This window comes from Bubalus kerabau, chromosome 1, assembly GCF_029407905.1.
Source record: "Bubalus kerabau isolate K-KA32 ecotype Philippines breed swamp buffalo chromosome 1, PCC_UOA_SB_1v2, whole genome shotgun sequence".
NCBI classification, from domain to species: domain Eukaryota; kingdom Metazoa; phylum Chordata; class Mammalia; order Artiodactyla; family Bovidae; genus Bubalus; species Bubalus kerabau.
Genome location: NC_073624.1, coordinates 185485403 through 185510359, shown reverse-complemented (window position 1 = coordinate 185510359; position 24957 = coordinate 185485403). Strand labels below are relative to the sequence as shown.

General features: G+C 50.9%; 3 protein-coding genes and 2 non-coding genes across 5 annotated transcripts in view; 4 read left to right on the top strand and 1 right to left on the bottom strand.

Moving 5' to 3' along the window:
• Positions 1 to 24957, top strand: part of TIMM44 (translocase of inner mitochondrial membrane 44) — a 369417-nt gene that overhangs the window by 182631 nt on the left and 161829 nt on the right. The gene's annotated exons all lie outside the window — the stretch shown is intronic.
• Positions 1 to 24957, bottom strand: part of RPS28 (ribosomal protein S28) — a 239358-nt gene that overhangs the window by 106768 nt on the left and 107633 nt on the right. The gene's annotated exons all lie outside the window — the stretch shown is intronic.
• TRNAE-UUC (transfer RNA glutamic acid (anticodon UUC)) lies at positions 257 to 329 on the top strand. The gene has a single exon. It is a non-coding gene; the product is annotated as a tRNA-Glu (tRNA).
• TRNAR-CCU (transfer RNA arginine (anticodon CCU)) lies at positions 10386 to 10458 on the top strand. The gene has a single exon. It is a non-coding gene; the product is annotated as a tRNA-Arg (tRNA).
• Positions 17506 to 24957, top strand: part of FBN3 (fibrillin 3) — a 69337-nt gene continuing 61885 nt past the window's right edge. The window contains exons 1-9 of the mRNA XM_055542222.1: positions 17506 to 17591; positions 18272 to 18327; positions 18640 to 18853; positions 18982 to 19064; positions 19544 to 19642; positions 19826 to 19921; positions 20165 to 20260; positions 22022 to 22219; positions 22331 to 22456. Coding sequence (XP_055398197.1) covers positions 17506 to 17591; positions 18272 to 18327; positions 18640 to 18853; positions 18982 to 19064; positions 19544 to 19642; positions 19826 to 19921; positions 20165 to 20260; positions 22022 to 22219; positions 22331 to 22456 — 1054 coding nt within the window. The remainder of the gene's footprint in view (positions 17592 to 18271; positions 18328 to 18639; positions 18854 to 18981; positions 19065 to 19543; positions 19643 to 19825; positions 19922 to 20164; positions 20261 to 22021; positions 22220 to 22330; positions 22457 to 24957) is intronic.

Below are 24957 nucleotides of genomic sequence, written 5' to 3'. Positions count from 1 at the left end.
AGCCTCCTTCCTCATGACCTTTGCCATGGGCGGAGTTCCTCACTCTGGCTCCCGGCAGTGATAGAATTCTAGTTGAGCTATTCCAGATCCTGAAAGATGATGCTGTGGAAAGTGCTGCACTCAATATGCAATATGCAATATGCACTTGGTATGCGATATGCAGGCTCCCGGCAATTACTCTAAGATTAATAGTAAATATTATACTATATTTAGTGTATATGATACTGTATTAAAAAAATAATAAAATCTAGAGAATTCCCTGGTGGTCCAGTGGTTAGGACTCAGCCCTTTCATTGCTGAGGGCCAGGGTTCAATCCCTGGTTGGGGAACTAAGATCTCACAAGCTTCGAGGCATGGCCAAAAAAAAAGGAAAGAAAAACAATCATAAATCTCATTAAAAGAGATAAAGCAAAATCTGAAGTAATGGAAAGACATACACTGCTTTGATGGGTTGACATTGATAAAATATGTTATCCAAAATTATAAATTTAATACAATTACATTAAGCATTCCAATGGGACAGGCATAATTATTTTTCCTGAATTGGATAAAAATCATATGGAAGACTAGCCAAGACAAATGTTAAAAATGAATAGGGGGATGAGTCAATTGAAGTTAAAATAGTTAAATAGATGAGTAAGAAAAAATCATAAAAATCCAGAAAGATATCCCAGAATACATGAAAAGTTGGCATTTTACCTCTTTTCTTTTCAAATATTCCTTTATTGATGTAAAAATTCACAAAATATTTCAAAGTATACAATTCAGTGACCATTTGCTACACTGACCATGTTATGCAACCACCACCTTTCTCTAGTTTCAAAACATTTTCAACATTCTAAAGGAAAACTCTGTACCCATTAATCATTCAGGCTTTATTCACCTTTCCCCTCAGGTTTGGGTAACCACCAATTTACTTCATGTCTCTATGTTATTGTTGTTAGTCCATAAGTTGCAACCAACTCTTTTGCAACCCCATGGACTGTAGCCCACCAGGCTCCTCTGTCCATGGGATTTCTCAGGCAAGAATACTGGAGTGGGTTGCCATATCCTCCTCCAGGGGATCTTCCTACCCAGGGATGGAATTCGCATCTCTTATGTCTCCTGCATTGGAGACAGGTTCTTTACCAATAGCATCACCCTGGAAGCCCAATAAGTACTACGCAGAAAAGTAAATTCAAGTCCCCAGATCAGATGAAAAGATGTTCAGATGGGCTGTGGGTAAGAACATGTAAATTGAGATAATGGTGAGATGCCACTTCCTCAAACTGACACAAATTTTAAAAAGTTGTAACACGCATTGCTGGTGAAGCTGTGGGGAAAAGTGTTCTCAGGCATGACTGACAGAAATGTGCTATTTTGCTCTGGCAACATCTATTTTTGATGTAAATCCTTTTTCAGAGGCTACTGCATTTTGCAGTATTTTCTTCCAGTCTACAACTTGTCTTTTCATTGTCTTAATAGCATATTTTTGCAGAGCAAAACTTTTAATTTTATGGAACTTCAACATCAGATTTTTTCTTTCATGGATTATGCTTTTGATGCTGTATCTAAAAACCCATTGCCAAAACAAAGGTCACCTAGATTTGTTTCCGGGTCTTCTTCTAGGAGTTTTTTAGTTTCGTGTTTTACATCCAGGTGTATGATTCTACATGTGGGGGACATGGAGTAAAATATACATAATACTTAATGTATTACTTTAACCATTTTTTAGTGTACAATTCGGTGGTATTCACTGCATTCACAATGTTGTACAATCATACCACTATTTCTGGAGCTTTTTATCATCCCAAACAGGAACCATACCCATCAAACGATAATTTCCTATATCACCTTCCTCCAGCATCTGATAACCTCTGACTTTCTGTCTCTATGGATTTGCCTCTTCAAGGTAACTCATTACGATGCATTTTGAGTTTATTTTTGTAAAAGGTATAAGGTTTGTGTCTAGATTCTTCTTCTTCCTCCCTTTTTTTTTTTTTTTTTTTTTTTGCATATGGCCATCCAATTATTCTAACACCATCTGTTGAAAAGCCTGTCCTGGGATTTCTCTGCTGGTCCAGTGGTTAAAACTCCACACTCCCCAATGCAGGGGACCCAGATTTAATTCCTGGTCAGGGAACTAGATCTCATATGCTGAAACTAAGACCTGGTGCACAAACAAACATTTTTTAAAAAAAGAAAAGACTGTCATTTCTCCATTGAATTGCCTGTGTTCCTTTGTCAAAGATCAATTGACTACATTTGTGTGAGCCTGTTTCTGGGCTTTCTATTCTGTTTACATTGATTTATGTGTCTATTCTGTTGCCAGTTCCATGCCGTCTTGATTACTATAGCTTTATACAAAGTCTTGGTATTAGGTGGTCTCAGCCCTCTGATTTTGTTCTTCTTCAGTGTTGTGCTGGCTCTTATGTGTCTTTGTCTTTTCAAAGAGATTTTAGAGTCAATTCATTGATATCTACAGCCTGACAAACTCCATTAAAAATACATAAGCCCTTCACCCAGCAATCTCATTCCTAGAAATCTTTCCTTTAGAAATAAATCATCAGCACATATGGGCATAGGTAGCACTTCCCTGGTAGCTCAGCTGGTAAAGAATTCGCCTGCAATTCTCCTCATCTGCAAGGAGACCCCGGTTTGATTCCTGGGTCAGGAAGATCCCCTGGAGAAGGGAAAGGCTGCCCACTCCAGTATTCTTGGGCTTTCCTGATGCCTCAGTCAGTAAAGAACTCTCCCACAATGCGAGAGACCTGGGTTCGACCCCTTGGTTGGGAAGATCCCCTGGAGAAGGGAATGGCTACCCACTCCAGTATTCTGGCCTGGAGAATTTCATGGATATAAGAGCCTGGCAGTCTACACTCCATGGGGTTGCAAAGAGTCAGAAACGACTGAATGACTTTCACTTATGGGCATAGGTATAAAACATTTATTAGGAACTTCCCTGGAGGTCCAGTGGTTAAGAGTCCATGCCAATGAAATAAGTCCAATACTTATTTCGTATTTCCATGTACGAAATAAGATGGTACATGCTGTGAAGTTGGAAAAAAAAAAAAGAGTATTGTAGGGTTTTTTTTCTTTTTGGTAGTGGAGGGAATAAAACCTGTGAGCCAAGGGAAAACCAGTTCATGGGAATTTGGTTGAATAAATTATGGTTCATCCACACCATGGGAGGTTATCAAGCAAGTCGGAAGAGTGAATTAGGACCTCAGCAGGTAGTCTGGGCAGTTCCCTTAAGATACCTTGAATACAAAGGTGTATCTAATATGATTCTATATTTATGAAACAGTAACCTTTACTCTCTACTTTTGGTCTATTTATGTGTTATGTACTCTTAGTCAATGAGTAAGAATAACCTGGTGAGACACACTGCAAGATGGTCACCTTGAAGGATGACCAGTATAAGAGAAAATAAGAAAAAAAGAGAGGGTAGTTTGCCCCCGGCAACTGTTGAAAACAGTAAGTCTTCTCTATAAGCCAGTTTCGTCCAACAGAAATATAAATATGACCCATGTATGCCATCTGAACCACATTGCAAAAAAGTGGAACAGAAAACAGACAAAATTTAATAATTTATTTAGCCCAAGTGCCCCGATGATATCATCATCACGTCACTGATATATATATATCTCAACATGTCATTGATACACATATGTACGTGTATGTGTTTAATATATAGGACTTCCCAGGTGGCGTTAGGGGTAAAGAACCCACCTGCGAACGCAGGAGACAAGAGACATGAGTTCGATCCCTGGGTGGGGAAGATCTGGAGGAGGGCATGGCAACCCACCCCAGTATTCTTCCCTGGAGAATCCCATGGACAGAGGAGTAGCCTGGTGGGCTATACAGTCCATGGGGTGGCAAAGAGTCAGACACGACTCAAGCGACTTGGCACAAAGTGCACTGCTAAGTCACTTCAGTCGTGTCCAACTCTGTGCGACCCCATAGACGGCAGCCCACCAGGCTCCGCCGTCCCTGGGATTCTCCAGGCAAGAACACTGGAGTGGGTTGCCATTTCCTTTTCAAATGCATGAAAGTGAAAAGTGAAAGTGAAGTCGCTCAGTTGTGTCCGACTCCTAGCGACCCCATGGACTGCAGCCCACCAGGCCTCTCCGTCCATGGGATTTTCCAGGCAAGAGTACCGGAGTGGGGTGCCATTGCCTTCTCCGCAAAAGTGCGCATACATATTTAATATATATAGGGCTTCCCAGGTGGCGCACTGGTAAAGAATCCGCCTGCCAATGCAGGAAACGCCAGAGACACGGGTTTGATTCCTGGGTCTGAGGGATCCTCTGGAGTAGGAAATGGCAACCTGCTCTGGTATTCTTGCCTGGAAAACTCCATGGACAGAGGAGCCTGGCAGACTACAGTCCGTGGGGTTGCAGAGTCAGACACGACTTAGATATTGCACACACACACACACACACACACACGTTTTAATCTGGCTACACCACTCGGCTAGCAGGGTCTTCGTTCCTCGACCAGGGACTGAACCCTTATCTGGCAGTGAAAGCACCGAGTTCTAAGCACCGGACTGCCAGGAAATTTCCATGTCATTGATATTTTAAAAAGCATCAGTGAGGCAAGTGACACTCTTTTTGTCTTATGAAGTCTTCAGAATCCAGTGCGTATTTCACACTTAAATCTCTGTTCAAACTGGTCACATTCCAAGAACTCCACTGTTTCCTGTGGCCCGTGGCCACCATCTCCACAGTGCCGCGCTGAAGACAATCTCTGGGAAGACTTGAGTGCCCCCTAGTGGCAGGCCCACTTAACTCCACCCTTCCTGGCAATTGGGTCCAAACTCAAACACAGATCCCTGCCTAGAATACTTGATGTCTCCCTGCGGCCACCACATCATACCCATACCCCCCAGGTTGAGCTTTCAAGGCCCCTCTCAATCTGGGTCCAGCTTACCCCTCTCCATAGGCAATTTCCAGTCTTTCCCGCTAGCCTCACTGGACTTGCCCACCATTCACTCATCCATTGATTGATTCACTGAATGTTCACCGAAGACCCAGAGGTTACCCTGGCTCATGGGTATCTTCGGAGAGTCAGTGGTGTTTGAGCTTCCAGAACCAACAGTCTTCACTTAACCAATTGCCTCCTTGGGCATCAGTCTTCGAGTTTGATCTTGGGCTTCACGCCTTCCTAGTAGGATTATTGATGGATTGCATGGGTGCTCAATCACTCAGTCATGTCTGCCAGGCTCCTCTGTCCATGGAATTTTTCAGGCAAGAATATGGGAGTGGGTTGCCATTTCGTCCTCCAGGAGATCTTCCTCATCTGGGGATTGAATCCATGTCTCTTTCATCTCCTGAACTGGCAGGTGGATTCTTTACCAGTAGTGCCCCCTGGGAAGCCTGGGTAGGATTATTGGGGGAACTCAGTGTTATAACAAATGTAAAGCTTCTTGCACACAATGGGTGCTTAAAAGATGTTGACTGAACTAGTGCCATCCTCCAGGCTTGGGGGGCAGGGCAAGAAACTGCAAGCAGAGATTCCAACAGTAGCTGGGGTTGGGGTGGATGGGACCACTGGGAGACAGGCGAGGCAAACACCAGAGCCCCAGAGAGGTGGGTGCAGATGGCAGGGCTGGGAGTGGGTACCCCTCTCCCACAGGACTAACCCATACCTGGCCCAGTGGCCCCAGTCTTTGCAGAACCCACTTGCAATCACCCCCTTGCATAAAAGCTGCCAATGGCTCCCTGTTGACTTTTTAAAGATATTTTCAAAAATTTAAAATTTTTTTATTAAAAATTTGATTATCTTTTATTTTTATTATTTATTTATTTGGCTGCATCAGGTCTTAGTTGAGGCATGTAGGATCTAGTTCCCCAACCAGGTATCAATCCCAGGGCTCCCACATTGGGAGCATGGAGTCCTAGCCACTGGGCTACCAAGGAAGTCCCTAAAATATTTTTTAAATTGTTTTGGGGCTTCCCTGGTGGTCTAGTGATTAAAAATCCACCTGCCAATTCAGGGGACATGGGTTCGATCCCTCGTCCCAGAACGATTCCACATGCCAAGAGGCAACTAAGCCCAAGCACCACAGCTAGAGGGTGGCTCCTGCTTGCTGCAACTAGAGAAAGCTCTCTCTCCCAGAAACAACAACCAAGCATGGCCAAAAAGAAAATAAACAAACAGATAAATAAATTAAAATTTAAAAAATCAAAAAAATTTTTTTTAAATCATTTAATTATTTATTTGGCTGCACCGGGTCTTAGTTGCAGGATTCAGGATCTTTGTTGCAAAATGTAGGATCTTTGGTTGAGGCATGTGGGATCTAGTTCCCTGACCAGAAATTGAACCTGGGCCCCCTGTGTTGAGAGTATGGAGTCTTAGCCACTGGACCACCAGGGGAGTCCCTCCCAGATGATTTTAAATAGCAAGAAAATCCCCATAGATTGCCATTGCCTCACCTCTCACTCGTCATTCCCTTTGTTCCCTGTGCTCCAGTCATGCAACTCACAAGGGCCTTTGCACATGCTGTTCCCTACCATCTGGGTTGCTCCTCTCTCCCCTTCCCTCAGTTTTAATTCCTTATCTGGCCAATCTCTGCCTTGGAGAAGCCTCCCCTGACCTCCAGCCTAAGTCAGGCCCCTGGGGCATCAGTACCTCCTTGCCCCAAGACTAACCACCACCAGAATGTGAGTCCCATGGATCTTTGTTTGCTTGCCCCTGTGCTCCCCCTTCACCTGGAACGATGCCTGATATATATATAGCAGGCACTCAATAAACGCTAGAGTGAATAATATCCCCCAGACTCTGATACAAACAGCAGGAGGACAGGGTCTGAGGCTGTTTCTGCTTCCTTCCTGTTCCCCATGCCTAGTATACAGTAGGCAGTCAATAAATGGGTGGCAGTAGTGGTAAAGAACCCGCCTGCCAAAGTAGGAGATGCAAGAGATGCAGGTTCCATCCCTGGGTTGGGAAGATCCTTTGGAGGAGGGCATGGCAACCCACTCTGGTATTCTTGTCTGGGAAATTCCATGGACAGAGCAGCCTGGTGGGCTTACAGTCCATAGGGTCACACAGAGTTGGACACGACTGAAGCGACTTAGTACACACAGAAATGGAGGATGCCCTCAGGCCTGGGTCACCAGGCACCTGTGTCTTGGACCACCACAGGGCCACTGTACATTACTATCAGCTGGATCCTACTTGATTTTCCAGGAAAATGACCAACAGAGAGATTTTCCTTCCCATTTTGAAGATGAGGGAAGCAAAGTCCAGAGGTTGAGAGGTTGGGCTCCATATGTTGTTCATGCCTCTGGAGCTGATGTTTCTTCTCCATCAGAAAACCTCACGATGGCAGGCTACATAGAGTGTCCCAAAGATGCTCACATTCTAATTGCCAGGGCCTGTGAAAGATGGGGACACCTTTGCAGATGGGGTTAAGTTGAGGATATGGAGATGGGAGGATGCTCCTGCATTACTAGGGGAATCACAAGGGTCCTTAAAAGAGGGAGGCAGGAGGGCCAGAGAGAGAGGGATTAGAGGATGCTACACGGCTGGCTTTGAAGATGGAGGAAGGGGCCACAGTCCAGGGGATGCAGGTAGCTTCCAGAAGATGGAAAAGGCCAGGAAATGCACTCTCTCCATAGTCTCCGGAAGGATCGCAGTCCTGAGGGTGACTTGATGTCAGCCCAGTGAAAGCCATTTTGGGTTCTGACCTCCAGAATGGAAAGATAGAAAACTGGTGTTTTTTTACAAGCCATAAAGTTTGTGATAACTTGTCACTGTGGCCATAGGAAGCTCATATACCTTGCAACATGAGGGAAAGTTTCCAGCAGATCAGCAGGCAGAAGGCATCTGATGGCTGCAGCAAGACTGTTGCCTCAAGTCCAAAGCTCTATATTTCGGACACAACCAGCCCTGTTGGTCCAGCTCTCTGTCTCCCAGTGGCCGGGTCTGCCCTCCCCCATGACAGACAGAGGACCGTCACCTTCAGCAACATCAGAGGTACAGGAAATGCAAGACTTGTCAAGTGAGATTGCAGCCAGCGATTGTTCGTGCTACAGCTGCTTCAACATCCAGACTTCTCTCCTTCAAGAGAGAAAACGAAAACCGAGAAAACAAAACGAACATGATGTCATGTTTCTGGAGCTGCCCTGGGGAACAGTGATGGTTGTGGAATCAGACTCACCCAGCCCCACCCATCCAAAGACAGAGGCTGAAGGTAGGGAAGGAATTCTGCTTGGGTGAGCTCAGCGATGAGACTTCGGCCTCCACGTTAAAAAAAAAAAAAAAAAGTAAAATGCAGATAACGTAAGATTTACCATCCTATTAGGAGATGCAGATGATCATATAGAGAAGGGATAAACAACAAGGTCTTCCTGCATAGCACAGGGAACTATATTCAGTGCCCTGTGATAAAGCATCATGGAGAAGAATATGAAAAAGAATGTATACATATGTGTAATTGAATTACTTTGATGTACAGCAGAAATTAACACAACATTGTAAATCAACTATATTTCAATAAAATACACTTTAAAAATTACCATCCTAATGATTATTTAAATTCTTAAAATTCTTTCCCACTTTTTCGAGGAATAATTGATAGGTAGAATTGCCTTGGTTTAAAGTGGACAGTGTGGGGCTTCCCTGGTGGTTCAGTGGTAAAGGATCTGCCTGCCGAGATGGGAGACATGGGTTTAATTCCTGACCCTGGAGGATCCCACATGCTGCGGAACAACTAAGCCCGTGCTCCACAACTACCAAGCCTGTGCTCTGGAGCTGCAGCTACTGAGCCCACGTACTGCAGCTACTGAGCACAGCCTGCACAGCCTGTGCTCTGCAACAAGAGGAGCCACCGCAAAGAAAAGCCTGAGCGCCACAGCTGGAGAGTAGACTCCACTGTCCACAGCTAGAGAAAAAAGACTGCACAGCAACGAAGACCCAGCACAGCCAAGAATAAAATAAACTTTAAAATAAAACTATATATAAAAAAATGGACAGCAATGAAAAAAAAATTTTAAGTGGACAGTGTAATGATGTGATGTAAATATACATTGTGCAATTACTGCTTAAGCATTTTAAGTGTGCAATTACATGCTATTAAGCACATTCACATTGTTGGGCAACCATCCCATCATCCATCTCCGGTACTTTTTCATTTCCCCAAACTGAAGCTCTGTCCCCATGAAACACTGACTCCCCATCCCCTCCCCCAGCCACTGGACCCACCGTCTACTTCCTGTCGCTGTGGATCTGACTCCTCTAGGGACCTCCTATGAGTGGGATCAGACAGTATTTGTCTTTTGTATCTGGCTTTTTTTACTGAGCATCATGTCCTCAAGGTTCACCATGTTGTAGCAGGTGTCAGAATGTTCTCCCTTTTAAAGGCTGAATAATGTTCCATCAAATGGAGCTAAAGAGGGTGGGAGAAAAAGGAACCCTCCTACACTGTGGGTGAGAATGTAAATTGGAACAGCCACTGTGGAGAACAGGATGGAGTTTCAGTTAAAAAATTAAAGCTAGACCTACCATATGATCCAGCAATCCCACTCCTGGGCGCATATTCTGACAAAACCGTAATTCAAAATGATACATACACCCCAGTGTTCATTGCAGCACTATTTATAACAGCCAAGACATGGAAGCAACCTAACGTCCTCTGACAGATGATTGGATTAATAAGATGTGGTACATATAGACCACAGAATACTACTCAGCCATAAAAAGAATGAAATAAAGCCATCAGGAGCAACATGCATGGACCTAAGTGAAGTAAGCCAGACAGTAAGAGAAGTGTTGTGTGACATTGCTTATATGCAGAATCCAAAACATAAGATACAAATGAACTTACTTACAACCTAGAGATAGATTCGCAGACAGAGAAAATAGACTTACGGCTAACCAAAGGGGAAAGCAGGAGAAGGATATAAATTAGGAGTTTGGGATTAACATATACACACTGCTATATATAAAATAGATAACCAATAGGAACCTACTGTATAGCACAAGGAACTACACTCAAGGAATAACCTATAATGGAAGAGAATGTAGGAAAGAATGTACATTTGTGTATATATGTATATATATGTGTGTATAACTGAATCATTGTGCTATTCACAAAATGAGCATGACATTGTAAATTAATTATGTTTCAATAAAACTTTTGAAAGATGATATATATATACATATAATAGAACCACTGCACTGTACACCTGAAACTAACACAACAATGTAAACAAACTATACTTCAATTCAGTGGTATGTGGCAGCTGGGATGGGAGGGGAGTTTGGGAAGAATGGGTACATGTATACTTATGTCTAGTCCCTTCCCTGTTCAGCTAAACAGTCACAACATGGTTAATCAGCTACACCCCAATACAAAATAAAAAAATTTTTAAGAAGTAAATAAATAAATTCAAGAGTGTTTCCTGGTGGTCCAGTGGCTAAGACTCTGAACTCCTAATTCAGGGGGCCCAGGTTCAATCCCTGGTCAGGGAACTAGATTCCACATGTTGCAACTAAAGATTCCATGTGCTGCAATTAAGGCTCAGTGAAGCCAAACAAATAAAGTAAAAATAAATTCTAGGTAAGTTTAAAAAAATAAAAAATAAATTTTATACCAGTCCCCAAAATAAATAAAAAGTAATAAAAATGATAATCATTAAGAGGTACTTCTTGGTTTACAAGTAAAACAAATGTTTACAAAGAGGAAAAAAGCAAGGACGAACAATGCATATGGGGGCCAGCATTTGTGTTCATGGTTGAAGAATAAAGAATACATGTGTACGTATCAAAGACAGGGGTTTCTGCTGTCTCCCTCTGCTCAGCAGACTGAGGTTTGCAGCTTTGTGATTCAAATCTGCCTGTGTTCTTTAGGGCTCTGGGGACGGGATGAGTGACTTGGGGGTTCTGTGCCTCCATTTCAGTTCAGTTCAGTCGCTCAGTCATGTCTGACTCTTTGTGATGCCATGAATTGCAGCACGCCAGGCCTCCCTGTCCATCACCAACTTCTGGAGTTCACTCAAACTCATGTCCATCGAGTCGGTGATGCCATCCAGCCATCTCATCCTCTGTTGTCCCCTTCTCCTTCTGCCCCCAATCCCTCCCAGCATCAGGGTCTTTTCCAATGAGTCAACTCTTCCCATGAGGTGGCCAAAGTACTGGAGTTTCAGCTTTAGCATCAGTCCTTCCAATGAACACCCAAGACTGATCTCCTTTACCCATCTGTATAATGGGGACAGAAGAGCCTGCCTCAGGGGTCTATTGTGAGAATGTGTAGAAGGGGCTGTCATTCCTGCAGAACCAGATGTGGAGGCCGTCTGGGTCCAGCTGTTCTCTCCGCTCCTCCTAGCCTGCGCCTGACCTTCTCGGGGCCTTCCCAGGGAACTCCAGAATGCGCCACTCCCCCCCCTCACCCTGCCACCCCACCCCAACCCTGCCTCATTCCCAGGCATCCAGCCAAATTCCCTGGCCATGTGCTCCATCCTCCCTAAGCCCAGCTGCTTCCTGTGCTCAGACAAAGAGAGCTCTGTCCCCAGACTACCAGGCCACCCCCCACGGCACAGACTGCAGCCCCCCCGTCCCGCCATGTGTCTGTCCCCAGTCCTGGCCCTGTGCTCCTGGGCACACGCTGCCATCCCTGTGTCCCTCCTTCCCTTAGACTCACGTTACTGGCATCTGCGAGTCTTCTAGGCCTGGACATATACAGCTGAGTTCTGTGTGCAAGAGGGCAGTCCAGGACAGTACCGAAAGTCATGGGGTTGGGGGGTGATACGGGGAGAAAGAATAGAGCTGGAATGACTCAGACATTGCACAGTGACCCTCCAGGATGACAACAGCGTGGGGCGCTCAGAGGAGGATGAATGCTGTGACCATGTGACAGGGACAGGAGACGATGAACAGGAACAGGGGGTGATGCAGACAGCGTGAGAGCAGCAGGTGCCCCTGAGGAGGCAGTGTGACAGCAGCAGGTGACAGTGTAAGAGGACAATACCCGAGGGATTGGTGTGATGTTGGTTGGGCGGTCGTTTTACAGTGATAAGGGACAGCAAGGAGGGCGAGGCAGTGAGAGATGACAACACTCAGATACCGCCATGGTGGGGACCTCACTGGTGGTCCGGCGGTTAAGACCACACTTCCAGTGCTGGGTGCACGGGTTCAATCCCAGGTCGGGGAACTAAGACCCCACTTGCGGTGCAGCGTGGTCAAAACAAAAAGACTGCCTCGGTGATGACGGTGACAGCATCAAGGGAGACGGTGGGGCAGGACCTGCGACTGGTGACGAGACAGAGACAACACAGCATATGGGACCTTTGCTGCCTCCTTAGTCAGAGGACTAAGATGAGCTTTCCCTGGGTCTTGGACATGCCCCCTTCACAGGACAGATCGAATGACAAAATTTCAAGACACTGGATCTCCATTCTCCCAGGCACCTTGCTGCAAGGTGGGGGCATAAGCACCCCCTGCCACAGTCCTCCAGCCAAGTGACTTTGGCCCCAACTTTGACGGATAGTGGCATCAAGAGTGGGACCCCCTTGAAGGATGGGGGAAAGGATAATTAGGGAGTTTGAGATAGGCTTGTGCACACTGCCATATTCAAAATGGATAACCAGGGTCAGGAAGATCCCCTGGAGAAGGAAATGGCAACCCACTCCAGTATTCTTGCCTGGAGAATCCCTTAGACAGAGGAGTCTGGCAGACTACGGCCCACAGGGTTGCAGAGTCGGACATGACTGAACCAACTTAGCATGCATGCACAGGGAACTCTGCTCACTATCATGCGGCAGCCTGGATGGGATGGGAGAATGGATACATGTATGTGTGTGGCTGAGTCCCTTGGCTGTCCACCTGAAACTATCACGACACTGTTCATAGGCTATACTCCAAATAAAGTAAAAAAAAATTTTTTTTTTTTTAATTAAGTGGACTCCCCTGGGTTCTGTTTTGCTGAGGTTGGCTTCAGTTTGGTTTCCAGAGTCCAGGATTCCAAGCACCATCTGAACTGGAGCAGAGAAGGAATGGATGGTGTTTCAGTAGGACCAGATCTCTGGGTGGTTTGGGGGTGCCTCTGCTGGCTGCAGGACCCCAGAGATCCTGTACTCCACCAAGCACCCTTTCTGCCAAGACTGATTTCTGTGGCTTGCTCTTTAAGAATCCTGACACTCTGGGTGATGGTGTTTGTGGGTGACAATGTCACGGCAATAAGGGAAAGGTGTAATGGTAACAGGAGGCCACACGAATGTCCCAGGCAGGGGAGCAAACCAGAAAACAGCAAGGTGTCGGCCGGATGGGAGACAACGAGGTGATGGCAGAGGGGGACGCTGACGGGTCACTGTGTAATAGGAATCTGGCAGCCAGTCGGTGTTGACGGGGAAACCGTGACTTGCTCTGCCCTTATGGCAGTGTTGGGGGTGGCACTGGCAAGCTTGGGAGGAGGGTAAGAGCGCCCACATGGCTTCATGACGGTGTAATGTAGTGAGTGACCCTGTCGGTAAGAGGCAGGCATGCAACAGACTCGTGCAGTGGAAGGCAAGAGGGCACGCTAGCAGTGAGGAGGATCCAATGGCAGCAACAGCCCCTGCTGCCACGGTCCCTTCTGCGTGTCACTAAGACTTCCAACGGCCCCACACCGCCTCTGTCTCGCCACACCTGACGGGTCGCTCCTCCCCTGGTTTCCAGAGAGCAGGTGGGGAGAATTATTTTTTTAATTATTTATTTATTTTTGATTGCACTGAGTCTTTGTTACTACAAGCAGGCTTTCTCTAGCTGTGGCGAGCGGGGGCCACGCTTCAGTTGTGGTGCTTGGGCTTCTTACTGCTGTGACTTTCTCATGTGGCGGAGCTCTAGGCACGCGGGCTTCAGGACTTCTGTGTTGCACGGGCTTAGTTGCGCTGCAGCGTGTGGGATCTTCCTAGACCAGGGGTCGAACCTGTGTCCCCTGCAGTGGCAGGCAGATTCTTATCTACTGCACTACGAGGGAAGTCCAGGTAGGGAGAATTCTAGAAGGAATGGCTGCCTGATGCACCAGCCTTCCATGGGGCTTAGCCATGGAGGTATTGTTCGTGCGTGTCCCCAGTGTGGGACCGTCCCTTCCCACCTTCCACATGTAGGCCGGGCTGTTTCTGGGGCAGCAGGAGCCTAGCCCAGTGCCCGTGTAAGACACATTTGGTGGCTGAAGAACAGACCAGGGTGGACCTTGGCAAAGGAGCCTAAGAAAGGGAGACAAAGGCGTTCCAGGAAAGCTGACTCATCCACGGCAGCCCCTGACCCTTCCCACACTGGAATCCCACACCTCTGTCAACTTGATCTTGGGGTTCCTTCCCTAGCCACTCTCCCCACATCCTACCACCCCTCCTGACTCTCCTCACAGGCCCCAGGAACTCTGTTTCAGCCAGGATTTCCTCAATCTTGTCCCCAAAGTTTCCCTCTGCCTCATGCTCCTCCAGCCCAGCCCCGGAGCTCTCACTGCTCCCCAGACCAGTTCTAGTTCTCCCCATGGAGAACCTTCTAGAGTGACTCCTCTTCCTGGGAGCCCATTAGGGCTCACCTCAAGGGTGAGGCATAGCCCCTCTTGTCCATGATCTGCTGTGCAGGCTCCTGACCCCCTACTCACCCCTTCAGCTTCCATTTATCCTCTTTCCCTGTATCCCCTCCCTGAAAGCTCCAGTCTTACTCAGTTCCCACATGTTCCACACGCTCCTGTTTTTGGGCATTTGCCTGTCCTTCCCTCTGCTTTTCATGGGTGTTCCTTTCCACTGAAGACTGATGCTGAAGCTCCAATACTTTGGCCACCTGATATGAAGAGCCGACTCATTGGAAAAGACCCTGATGCTGGAAAAGATTGAAGGCAGGAGGAGGAGAGGGTGACCGAGGATGAGATGGTTGGATAGCATCACTGACTCAATGGATATGAATTTGAGCAAACTCCAGGAGATGATGGAGGACAGTGAGTCAACATTACTTTGCCAACAAAGGTCTGTCTAGTCAAAGTTATGTTTTTCCAGCAATCATGTATGGATGTGAGAGTTGGACTATAAAGAAAGCTCTGAGTGCCAAAGAATTGATGCTTTCAAACTGTGGTGTTGGAGGAGACTCTTGAGAGTCCCTTGGACTGCAAGGAGATCCAACCAGTCCATCCTAAAGAAAATCAGCCCTGAATATTCGTTGGAAGGACTGATGCTGAAGCTGAAACTCCAGTATTTTGGCCACCTGATGCGAAGAACTGACTCATTTGAAAAGACCCCGATGCTGGGAAAGATTGAAGGCAAGAGCAGAAGGGGGAAACAGAAGATGAGATGGTTGGATGGCATCACCAACTCAATGGACATGATTTTGAGCAAACTCTGGGAGATGGTGAAGGACAGGGAAGATTGGAGTGCTGCAGTACATGGGGTTGCAAAGAGTCAGACATGACTTATCGACTCATCAACAACAGCAACAACTGAGCCTTCAAGACTCCCATTCCCAGGCAGAATTCTTCTTTCTTTCTTGCCCTCCTAGAGTCCTTCTCTCTGGTCCAAGAGTATCATAGAGTCAGGTCTGTCTCTTGGGACCCATATTGGGAGATTATAAGAGTTCTCTCTCTCCTAGAGTTTTTTGGTGATGAAATGAGATTATGTGTGGGACTTCTCTGGTGCTCCAGTGATTAAGAATTTGCCTTTGAATGCAGGGGACTTGGGTTCCATCCCTGGTCAGGGAACTAAGATCCCACATGCTTTGGAGCAACTAAGCCCTCATGGCCAGCAACTAGAGTCTATGCATTGCAAAGGAAGATTCTACACGAGGCAACAAAGATTCTGAGTGCCCCAACTAAGACCTGATGTAGCCAAATAAATAAATAAGATAATGTGTATGAAACTCTTAACATCATGCCTAGCCCATAAGCACCTGCTAAATATTACCTCAAATGGTTATTTGCTATTTATTTTTTACATTCCAGAGGTGCTATGATGGAGGCACCATCAGCATAATCAGCTTCAGGAATTCAACAGGGTAAACTAATTATTTTGGCGTGTGCAGAGGATTTTTGAACTGGGCTTTGCCAGATGCATAGGAGTTTGCTGAGGGGACTAACAGCCTCAGGTCCAACAGCTTCTGACTAATCTCCATATCAAGGATCGCAGGTGGTGTCTGTTCTCAGAGGTGGGAAAGCAGTGGGGAAAGCTAGAAATTTTTGTTTGGGATCTGAGTTCCAGCTAGGGAGCAGAAATTCTGAAATTCAACTTCTGTGACAGCTGGAGAAGCTGAGGCTCAGAAGGGCTAGACCTTTGGACTCTTTAAACTCTTCGTTTTGAGAATCAGATTAAAAAAAAAAAAAATGCGGACCTCCTTCCCAGAAAACGCATCTCTGGTCAGCTTTTTGCCTACATTCTTAGCGGCTTCCGGAGCTTAATCTAGTTAAGAATCCAGGCTCCAGGCATCCAGGTAAGATTCCCTAGTCACCCTTGGAATTCTCCAGGCTCGAGGGAGAAGGCGGCGGCTTGGGGAGAACACAGGAAAGAGCCTCCAGGTGAGTCCTGGGACCTTTCTGGCTGGATCTCTTCCAGGCCACACCAAATCACAGCCCCATCTTAGGGCCACCACCAGCTCAATTTCTACCCCAAAACGCGGTCCCCACAGCCTCCCCGCGCCCCGTCTCAGGCCGCGCCTCGGGTCTGTACTCCCGCCCCATCCCATTTCTTCAGCCCCTCGGAGTTTCACCCAGAGCCCCAAGCCCTCCTCCAGCTCCAGCCCCTCCCCGAGGCCCGGGATCTGAGCCTCCGGCCCCCCGCCCCGGGAGCTTCAGAGGTGCAAACGCGCCCTCCCCCAGCTCCTCCCGCCCTCCGACCACCCCCCCCCACCCCGCGCGCCCCCACCCAGAGTGGCAGCTCTGGGCTGGGAACTCAGCGGGGTCGGCCTCTCCGTTTCGCGATCCCGCCCCGGGCCCCCCGGCGCCGCGCCGAGCTGGCCCTCCGACGCCGAGCCCCGCGCGTCAGCTTGTCTCGCCTGCCTCCACGCGCGCCGGCTGGCAGGTAAGGGACGCGCGGGGCCAGGGGCAGGCGGAGGAACCGGAGAGCAGCGGGTGGGGGGAGGCCGAGGCAGGAGGAGGGGGCCGGGGCGACGGAGGGGGAGGGGATTCCTTTGTTTGCAGCCGGCGGCCCCGGCCCCAGCCCCCTCCCCTCCCCGCGCTCCTCTCGGCGCCGGCGTTGGGGCGCAGGGACCCGGAGGCGCCGGAGGGGCTCGGTCCAGGGTGCGAGCGCGGCCAGACCCACACCCGCAGGTGAGGGCGGGACCGAGCCTGGTGGCGGCTCCCGGGCCTCTGTCCCGGGCCCTGCCCGGTGGAGAACGCGGCCCGCGGGCTCGGGAGGCGCGCGCGCCCTCCCCACTAGCCCCCACACCTCGTTCGCGGATCCTGGGATTCCTCGCTTTCCGCCCCTCCGGTTACCCCCACCCCTCTGCCGCCTCGTGGAGCGCGCGCTGTCCCATTCATTCCATAAGCTCCTGGGCGCGGTTCTCAGAAGCAAAGTTGAGGGGTGAAGGAGGGAGCTGGGTCAGGCCACGCCGGAGATGGAGGTCCCCGGGGCCCCGAGGCTGCGTGGAGAAGGCGTCCTCCGAGCGCAAAACAGCCTGGACGGCTTGGAAGCCAGAAGAGAGTGCCCTTGACTAGTGGGTCCGAGTTTCTCGCTTCCCGGCCAGAGGTGACAAAGGTCTTTTCCTTTTCCGAGGACCTGAAGACCACCTGGTCAAACTCTCATGGCCCAGAGAGGGGCAGCCACCAGCCCAAGGGCACACAGCACACTCCCCATCCATTCTGCCTCCAGACCCAATTCCTTTCCTCCCTAGTGCGGAAAGCTGGACTTGAAAGGGGCCCCGTGATGGCCACTTGGTCTACCTTCTCTTCCCCAAGGGCCCAGCTCCCGTCCTCCTAGCCTTTGTCCAGTCCTCTCCCTGCCAGGAGTGACTGTGTCCCCATCGCCTCCCTCCCATCCTTCCAGGTTCCAGAGAGAACCAGGCACCTCCTGGAGCGTAGGGTCCCCTTGATTTTCTTTCCCCCCATCTCCTCTGCCTGGACTTCAGCTCCCACTCAGCCCCTTACTAAATGTGTGTTGACCTCAGTTTGCTCCTCTTTGAAGTGGGCGCAATAGCTGTCCCTTCCCTGCTGGATGGAGGGGTGTTCTCGCCAGTGGGAAGTTCCAGTCTGTGCCCCAGAGCTCCTGCAATCCTCTTTAGATGCCTGACCCAGCCTCCTCAACTGCGCACTTCCTCTGGGGCCCTTATATGCCCTCCTGCACGGTGGCATACGTCCACTTCTGTCCTTGTTTCTCCCACTTAGAGTCCTACAAGGGCTCTCCACTGCCCTGACCTACAAGTGGGAGCTCCAGTACACAGGTATGCACTCCTGAAACACCGCAGCCGCCACCCGCCCCTCCTCTCCACTCAAAGGTCCAAGGTCTTCTTGCCTTTGCTCCCAGGGTGCTGTCTCTGCCTTGACACCCTCCTCTCTGCTGACTCCATCACTGAGACATCACACCTCCTCCGGGAAGCCTCCCCTGACTGTTCACCTGCTTGCAGGTTGGGGTTGGATGCCTCCTTGGGCCCCCATCAGCACCCAGTTTCTCCATCCGGGCAGCCTTCCCACCGCTCCTGGTTCTCCTGGGTGCCCAAGGGCTTCTTGGGGTTGACTCCGCCTCCTCTCCGCAGCCTCCGAGGGACGTATCATGATTCTGGAGGGTCCATGCTTGACAAGGAGAGGAGCCAGCCCCCTCACCGTGGCCCGGGGCCCTCTGGCTTGGCTCCTGCTGGCCTGGACAGCCCTGTTGTGCATGGCGGGTGTCCAGGGCCGTTGGGATGGGGCTGTGCAGCCTGCCGGTCTCAGAAGTGTGCGCAGGCGTGGCAGCCCTGGCTTCTTGCAAGGGTGTGTGGTACCCGGGATGCTGAGAGGCCCCTGGGATCTGGGCTGGGCCATCCTGCTGGGTGGGAGAATGAGGCCCAGGGGACGTCCAGCCAGGTAGGGGCTCACCTGCCTCTCCTGCTCTCCTGAAGGCCTAACGTGTGCGGTTCCCGCTTTCACGCCTACTGCTGTCCTGGCTGGAGGACGCTGCCCGGTGGGAACCAGTGTGTCGTGCGTGAGTGCCACTGCCTTCTAGGGGGCTGGAGGCGGGGGTGTGTGGAGTTAAGCCATGGAATTGGCCTTGCCTCTGTCCTCAGGCTCCCAAGCCACCCAATCATGTTTCTTTGCCTTACAGCTTCCCTGTGTCTGTCTGCTTGTCAGTCTGTCTGTCTTTCTGTCTTGGTCTTTCTCTAAGTCCCTGTCTCTGTGTCTTTCTCTGTCTCTTTTTGTTTCTCCACCCGCACCCCATTCTAGTGGGTCTGGAATCTGACTCTGTTTGCAAGAGATCTTCCCTCTCACCGCCCCCCTACCCCAGCACAACAGCCAGCACACCAGTACCCTCCAACTTCTGTCCTTACTGCTCAGTGATTTGGGCCCAAAGAACACCTCTGTCTCCCCGCGGCTCCAGCAGAGCTTCGGTCCTCCGGGCCCACAGGGGGTGGGGATGGTAGAAGATTTGAATCCTGGCCTTGACCGCCGCCTGCTGCCCTCCAGCCATCTGTAGGCACGCCTGTGGCCAGGGCTTCTGTTCCCGACCCAACCTCTGTGCCTGCGCTGATGGGAAGCTGGCCCCCAGCTGCGGGGTGAGCCGAGGTGAGCAGGAAGTGATCCCCCACCCCAGGGGCGGGAAGAGGAGGTGAACGGCTTCTGGAAGCCTCTGGAAGTTTCCAGGCTGGTTTTGCTGAAGGACCAGAGCCAGGCTGGACACTTCTAGTCCCAGAGCCTTGAGCAGGTATCTCAGGGCTTTCCTGTGTGTGCCCTGCTCCCTGCTCACAGGGTCAGGGTGCAGTGTGAGCTGTATGAATGGGGGCAGCTGTCGAGGAGAGTCTTGTCTGTGCCAGAGGGGCTACACAGGCACCGTGTGTGGGCAACGTAAGTACCCCCCATGCACACCTGGGCTTGGGACCCCGGAGACCAGGTCTCTGCTATCGTCTGCCTACTGCCCACCGGTCCCTCTTCTGGGACCAGGATTGGAGGGGACACACTCATTGTTACAATCTTATCCCTCGGTCTGGGCTGGGTTGTGGGGATTCCTGTGTGAAGAAATGCTCACTCGGGCCTCAGCTCCCTCTACTGTTGGGGAACCTCAGGCCACCCCCTTCCCTTCCTCCACAGCTGTCTGTGACCACGGCTGCCACAACGGGGGCCGCTGCATTGGGCCAAACCACTGTGCCTGTGTGTACGGCTTCATGGGGCCTCAGTGTGAGAGAGGTACCAAGCTGAGCATGGGGAAGGGGTCAGCAGGGAAGGGGCACTTCCTGAGATGTGGTTGGACCCCTGGAGGGTCCAGTAGACCTCCTCTCTGCTGTCCTTGCTGCTCAGAAGGGCAGAGAAACTGTCTACTCCCAGGAAGGAAATCAGGGAGGGCTTCCTGTAGGAAGGGGTAAGTTGGAGTTCATGAGATGGACAAGCCCCCTTATGCTGCACCCCTACTGTCGAAGTGACTCCACAGGCTGAGGTGGGAGGAGTCACCTGTTGCGAGGCTGTCACCCAGGCAAAGACAGTGGTTGCAATGAGAAGTTGGATGCAGGGCGGCAAGGGATGGAGATAGTGATGAACCTCAGGTGTGCTCTAAAAACTGAGGGGCAGGTGGGTGCAGGGAAAGGCAAGACACTCAGGTTCAGTGTTGGCTGAGGAACCTGTGGGTCATCAAGGGGGCAGCTGGATACCCAGGTCTGGGGCTGCCACATCTATGGGATCTGAAGCCCCATGGATGTTTGAGGTTCTTGGGGAAGAAAAGGGGGGCGTGATTTAAGGGTCCACCAAAGAAATGGAGCCCAGCCACCAGCATCTGGGAAGGAGAAGGTGAAAAGGAGTGTGTGGCGATGGGGATGCCCAGGCCAGTGAACCACCAGAGTGCCTTGCTTGGCCAAGGAGCCCAGAAAGGCAAAGACGGGAAGAGCCCTGGGACTGACCCCAGCACAGGGGCTGCTGCTGAGGCCCATCTGTGACTGGAGCCAGTTTGGGGAGGGTATAGCCACAAATCAGAAGCTAGAGGGGCTATGGGTTGCCTGGGTTCCAGGGTGGGCTTTGGGAAACTGGATTTGGCAAGAAAACAGAGCTGGAATTTGAGCTGACAGAGGGGGAGCAGTCAGGGTGGCTGAGGGAAAGTGAAGGTTAGTGGGGAGGGTGAGAGTGGAGAGGCCTGATGTGGGGGCTGGGAGGTGGGGGCCCTAGAGAGAGGCAGGGCTGGGTGCTAGGCAAGAATGAGTGGGGATTCCAGGGTCCTGGGAGGCTGAGGTGAGAGTCTGGAAACCCTGTTTTGCTTAGGGAAGTCAGGCCTGTGTCAGAGCTCCTCTCCATACGGGCCTGGGGGCTGGCTTTGGCTTCTCCTTCTGGGAGGGGCTTCCCTTGGTCCAATGCCAGCCCCTTGATTGGAGCCATCTGGAGCATGGAGCCAGGAAGTCACATCTGGGCCCATGCCCGGTGGTGGGGGGACTGATGAGACCACCTTCGGCTGGGCGGGGATTCAGCGATGAAGAATTGTAGGTTCAGAGCATTTGGTGGATGCTGGGTCCCTCCTGGAGTCTGGGAGATTTGGCAGAGCCGGAGGTTGCTCAGGGATGGGACCAGCTCTCTAGCAAAGCGTCCATGGGTCCCTGCCCAAGCCTGCAGGGAGGGTGGGCCTGGGGGAGGCAGGGGGTCTCCAGACATACTCTGAGCTCTGTAGGATTGGAGGTCCTGGCTTCTGTTGGAGGTTGGTTGCACATTGCTTTGGAGAGAAAGGGTTTTGAAAGATGAATAGGAGTTCATCAGGTAAGGGAAGGCAACAGTATGAGTAGAGGCTCAGGGTCAGAAAAAAAACCCAAAAAACCTGATGTGTTTGTATAGGGAGGCTGGGAAGGTGGCCACAGCAGTAGTCCAGGCCAGAGAGGTGGAGGCCTGTGCTGGGCCTGCTGGGATGGAAATGCAGAAGGCGATGGGGGAGGTGGGGCAGGTTGAGGCCAGCTGCCACATCCATCTGCCCTGCAGACTACCGGACGGGGCCCTGCTTTGGTCGAGTGGGCCCTGAGGGGTGCCAGCACCAGCTGACAGGCCTCATCTGCACCAAGGCGCTCTGCTGTGCCACTGTGGGCCGGGCCTGGGGCTTCCCATGTGAGCTCTGCCCAGCTCAGCCACACCCCTGCCGCCGGGGCTTCATCCCCAATATTAACACGGGGGCCTGCCAAGGTAAGTAGAGGGGGCCAATACGTGAGGACAGAGGTCCTGGGAACCAGGGCTGAGTGGGAGCCCTTGGCAGCTTTGGTTTCCTCCTCTGACGGGCCTCTCATCCCCTTGCAGATGTGGATGAGTGCCAGGCTGTGCCAGGCCTGTGCCAGGGGGGCAACTGTGTCAACACTGTGGGTTCCTTTGAGTGCCGCTGTCCCACTGGACACCGGCTCAGTGAGAACAGTGCCAAGTGTGAAGGTGGGTGATGAGGAGAGGTTGGGACCTCCTCTCTGCTCTGCTCTGAGCGGCTCAGTCTCCCCCTGAAGGGAGGAGGAGGAGGTGGGATAGGGCTGGTGGGGTCCCTGCCTGGCTCTGACCCAGCATTGATCTGTATAGATGTGGATGAATGTCTCAGTGTGCCAGGCCTCTGCTCCGGGGGAGACTGCACCAACACAGTCGGGAGCTACGTGTGCACCTGTCCCCATGGTTATGCCAGCAGCCTGGATGGCACTCGCTGCCTAGGTGAGCCAGGGCTCGGGGTAGGGTAGGGGGCTGAATGGGCAGATGCCAGGTAGGAGACAGACTCCTTGCTCATCTATCTCTGCAACCTTCTGGCCCTAGGGCTTCTCTAGCCCTTCAATTTCTATGTCCTTCTGTGTTTTTGGACCCTGGTTTCCATCCCCTCAGAAATTCTGGCTCCTTACACTTTGGTCTTTATGCTGTCTTGACCCCAGTCTGCAAGCCCCTCTAGCCCCCATCTCTAAGGCCTTTAGCTCTCTGGTCTCTTATCTTGGTCTCCTGGCTTCAGTGCATTCCCCCTCCCCCATGCCCCTCTACCCCTAGGACTCTATGTCCTTCTGGCTTACTGGGTGGTTGTTATTCTTGCCTTCCTGGCCTCTGTTTCTATGCCCCTCTGGCCCTCTGCCCCTCTAGCTCCCATCTCTATGCCCCTCTGCCCCTCTAGCCCCCATCTCTATGCCCTTCTGCCCCTCTAGCCCCCATCTCTATGCCCCTCTGGTTCTCAGTTCTCCATCCTCCATCTGTATGTCCTTCTGCCCATTGGCCTCACTGGCCCCAGTCTCTGTATCCCTCTTTCCTCTCCTGAAGACTTTTTAAAAAGTACCCATCTTCCCCCACACCCTGTCTTTGAGATAACTGAGGTCCTGAGAGGGGAGGTTTGCTTGAGCCAAATCCACGTGTAGAAGAGATAGTTACCCACACACAGCTCCCCAGACCCCTCACCCTGCTGCCACCAAGGTGGAGGCCTCTGGTCTGTGCCTCTCCCTGGATACCCACCCTCCTGTAATCCCCCACACCCCACCTGGCTGGGGCAGGGGGAATCCTTGGGCTCTCTCTCTCCGTCCTGCTGTCTTGATGAGCTGCTGGTTAGACTTTAGAGGCGGCTGACAGGGCTAGCCAGAAACACTTGTGATGTGGTATGGGCAGAGCCTGGGTTTGGTGAGACAAGGTGGGCTTGGCAGGTCTCCAGCGCCACCTGGGCCCCTCAGGCTGGATCTCTACCAGGCAGGACCGAGAATGTTGTGTTTGGTGTTCTGCCAGTGTGCCGTGGCCAGTGCCAGACCTATTTATTCCTCGGGACCATCTTGGTTGGCATGGTGACTAGCTCTGGGCACGTCCCCTGGACTGTGGGGGCCTTTCCCAGCTACTAAATAGCGGAGCCTAGATTTGAATCAAGGTCAAGTGTTCTCTGAAAATGGGCTTGCAATTCAGTCCTGTGTTCCAAGTGACCCAGGGCAAGTTCCTTAACCTCTCTGCTTAGCCTCAGCTGCCTTATGTGTGAAGTACTGGCAGCACTTACCCATTTTGCTGTTCACTAACTCAGTCATGTCTGACTCTCTGTGGCCCCACGGACTGCAGCACACCAGGCTTCCCTGACCTTCGCTATCTCCTGGAGTTTGCTTAGATTCGTGTCCCTTGAGTTAGTGATGCCATCCAACCATCTCATCCCCTGTCACCCCCTTCTCCTCCTGCCCTCAATCTTTCCCAGCATCAGGGTCTTTTCCAATGAGTCAGCTCTTCACCTCAGGTGGCCAAAGGATTGGAGCTTCAGCATCAGTTCTTCCAATGAATATTCAGGGCTGATTTCCTTTAGGATTGAGTGGTTTGATCTCCTTGCAGTCCAAGGGACTCTCCAGAGTCTTCTCCAGCAGCACAGCTCAAAAGCATATGGAGAGGGTTATATATTTATGGAGTGATTCACCCAGGGGTGGAAGTAGGGGTACTAAGTACACATTCAGAAACACAGGGGAGCAAAGAAGTTGGGTTTGTGACCACTTAGCACAGCCTGATCACAGTAGGTGCCTAATACTTGCATTTTGTCCTGTCCTCCCTACTAGAAAGGCAGCTGCTCGGTCAAATACCCTGGGGTTCAGGAACCTGGCTTCCTATCCCTCCTCACTCTCCAGCAGCTGTGTGACCTTGAACAAGTCTGATGACCTCTTCTTGCCTGGGCAGGCACAGCCGTGTTAGAGTGCCAGGGATGATGCTGGAATTGCAGAACCCTGACTCCTACTCATGCACCTGGGGAACCCTCCTGCCCCCGCCGCCAGGCGCATGGGGGTGTGTCTGGGGAGTTAGAAATGCTAGCTGTTTTCTCAGCCTTGGGCAGCTCAGGGGTGGCTACAAGGGCCCTCCATGCCGGTTGGAGGGGTTTTTCCACTGTGGGCCACTGGCTAACATTTGTGGGTTTTCAAACCTAAAAATATGCTCTTTTAGAGTCAGAACCTGAGAAATCTGAT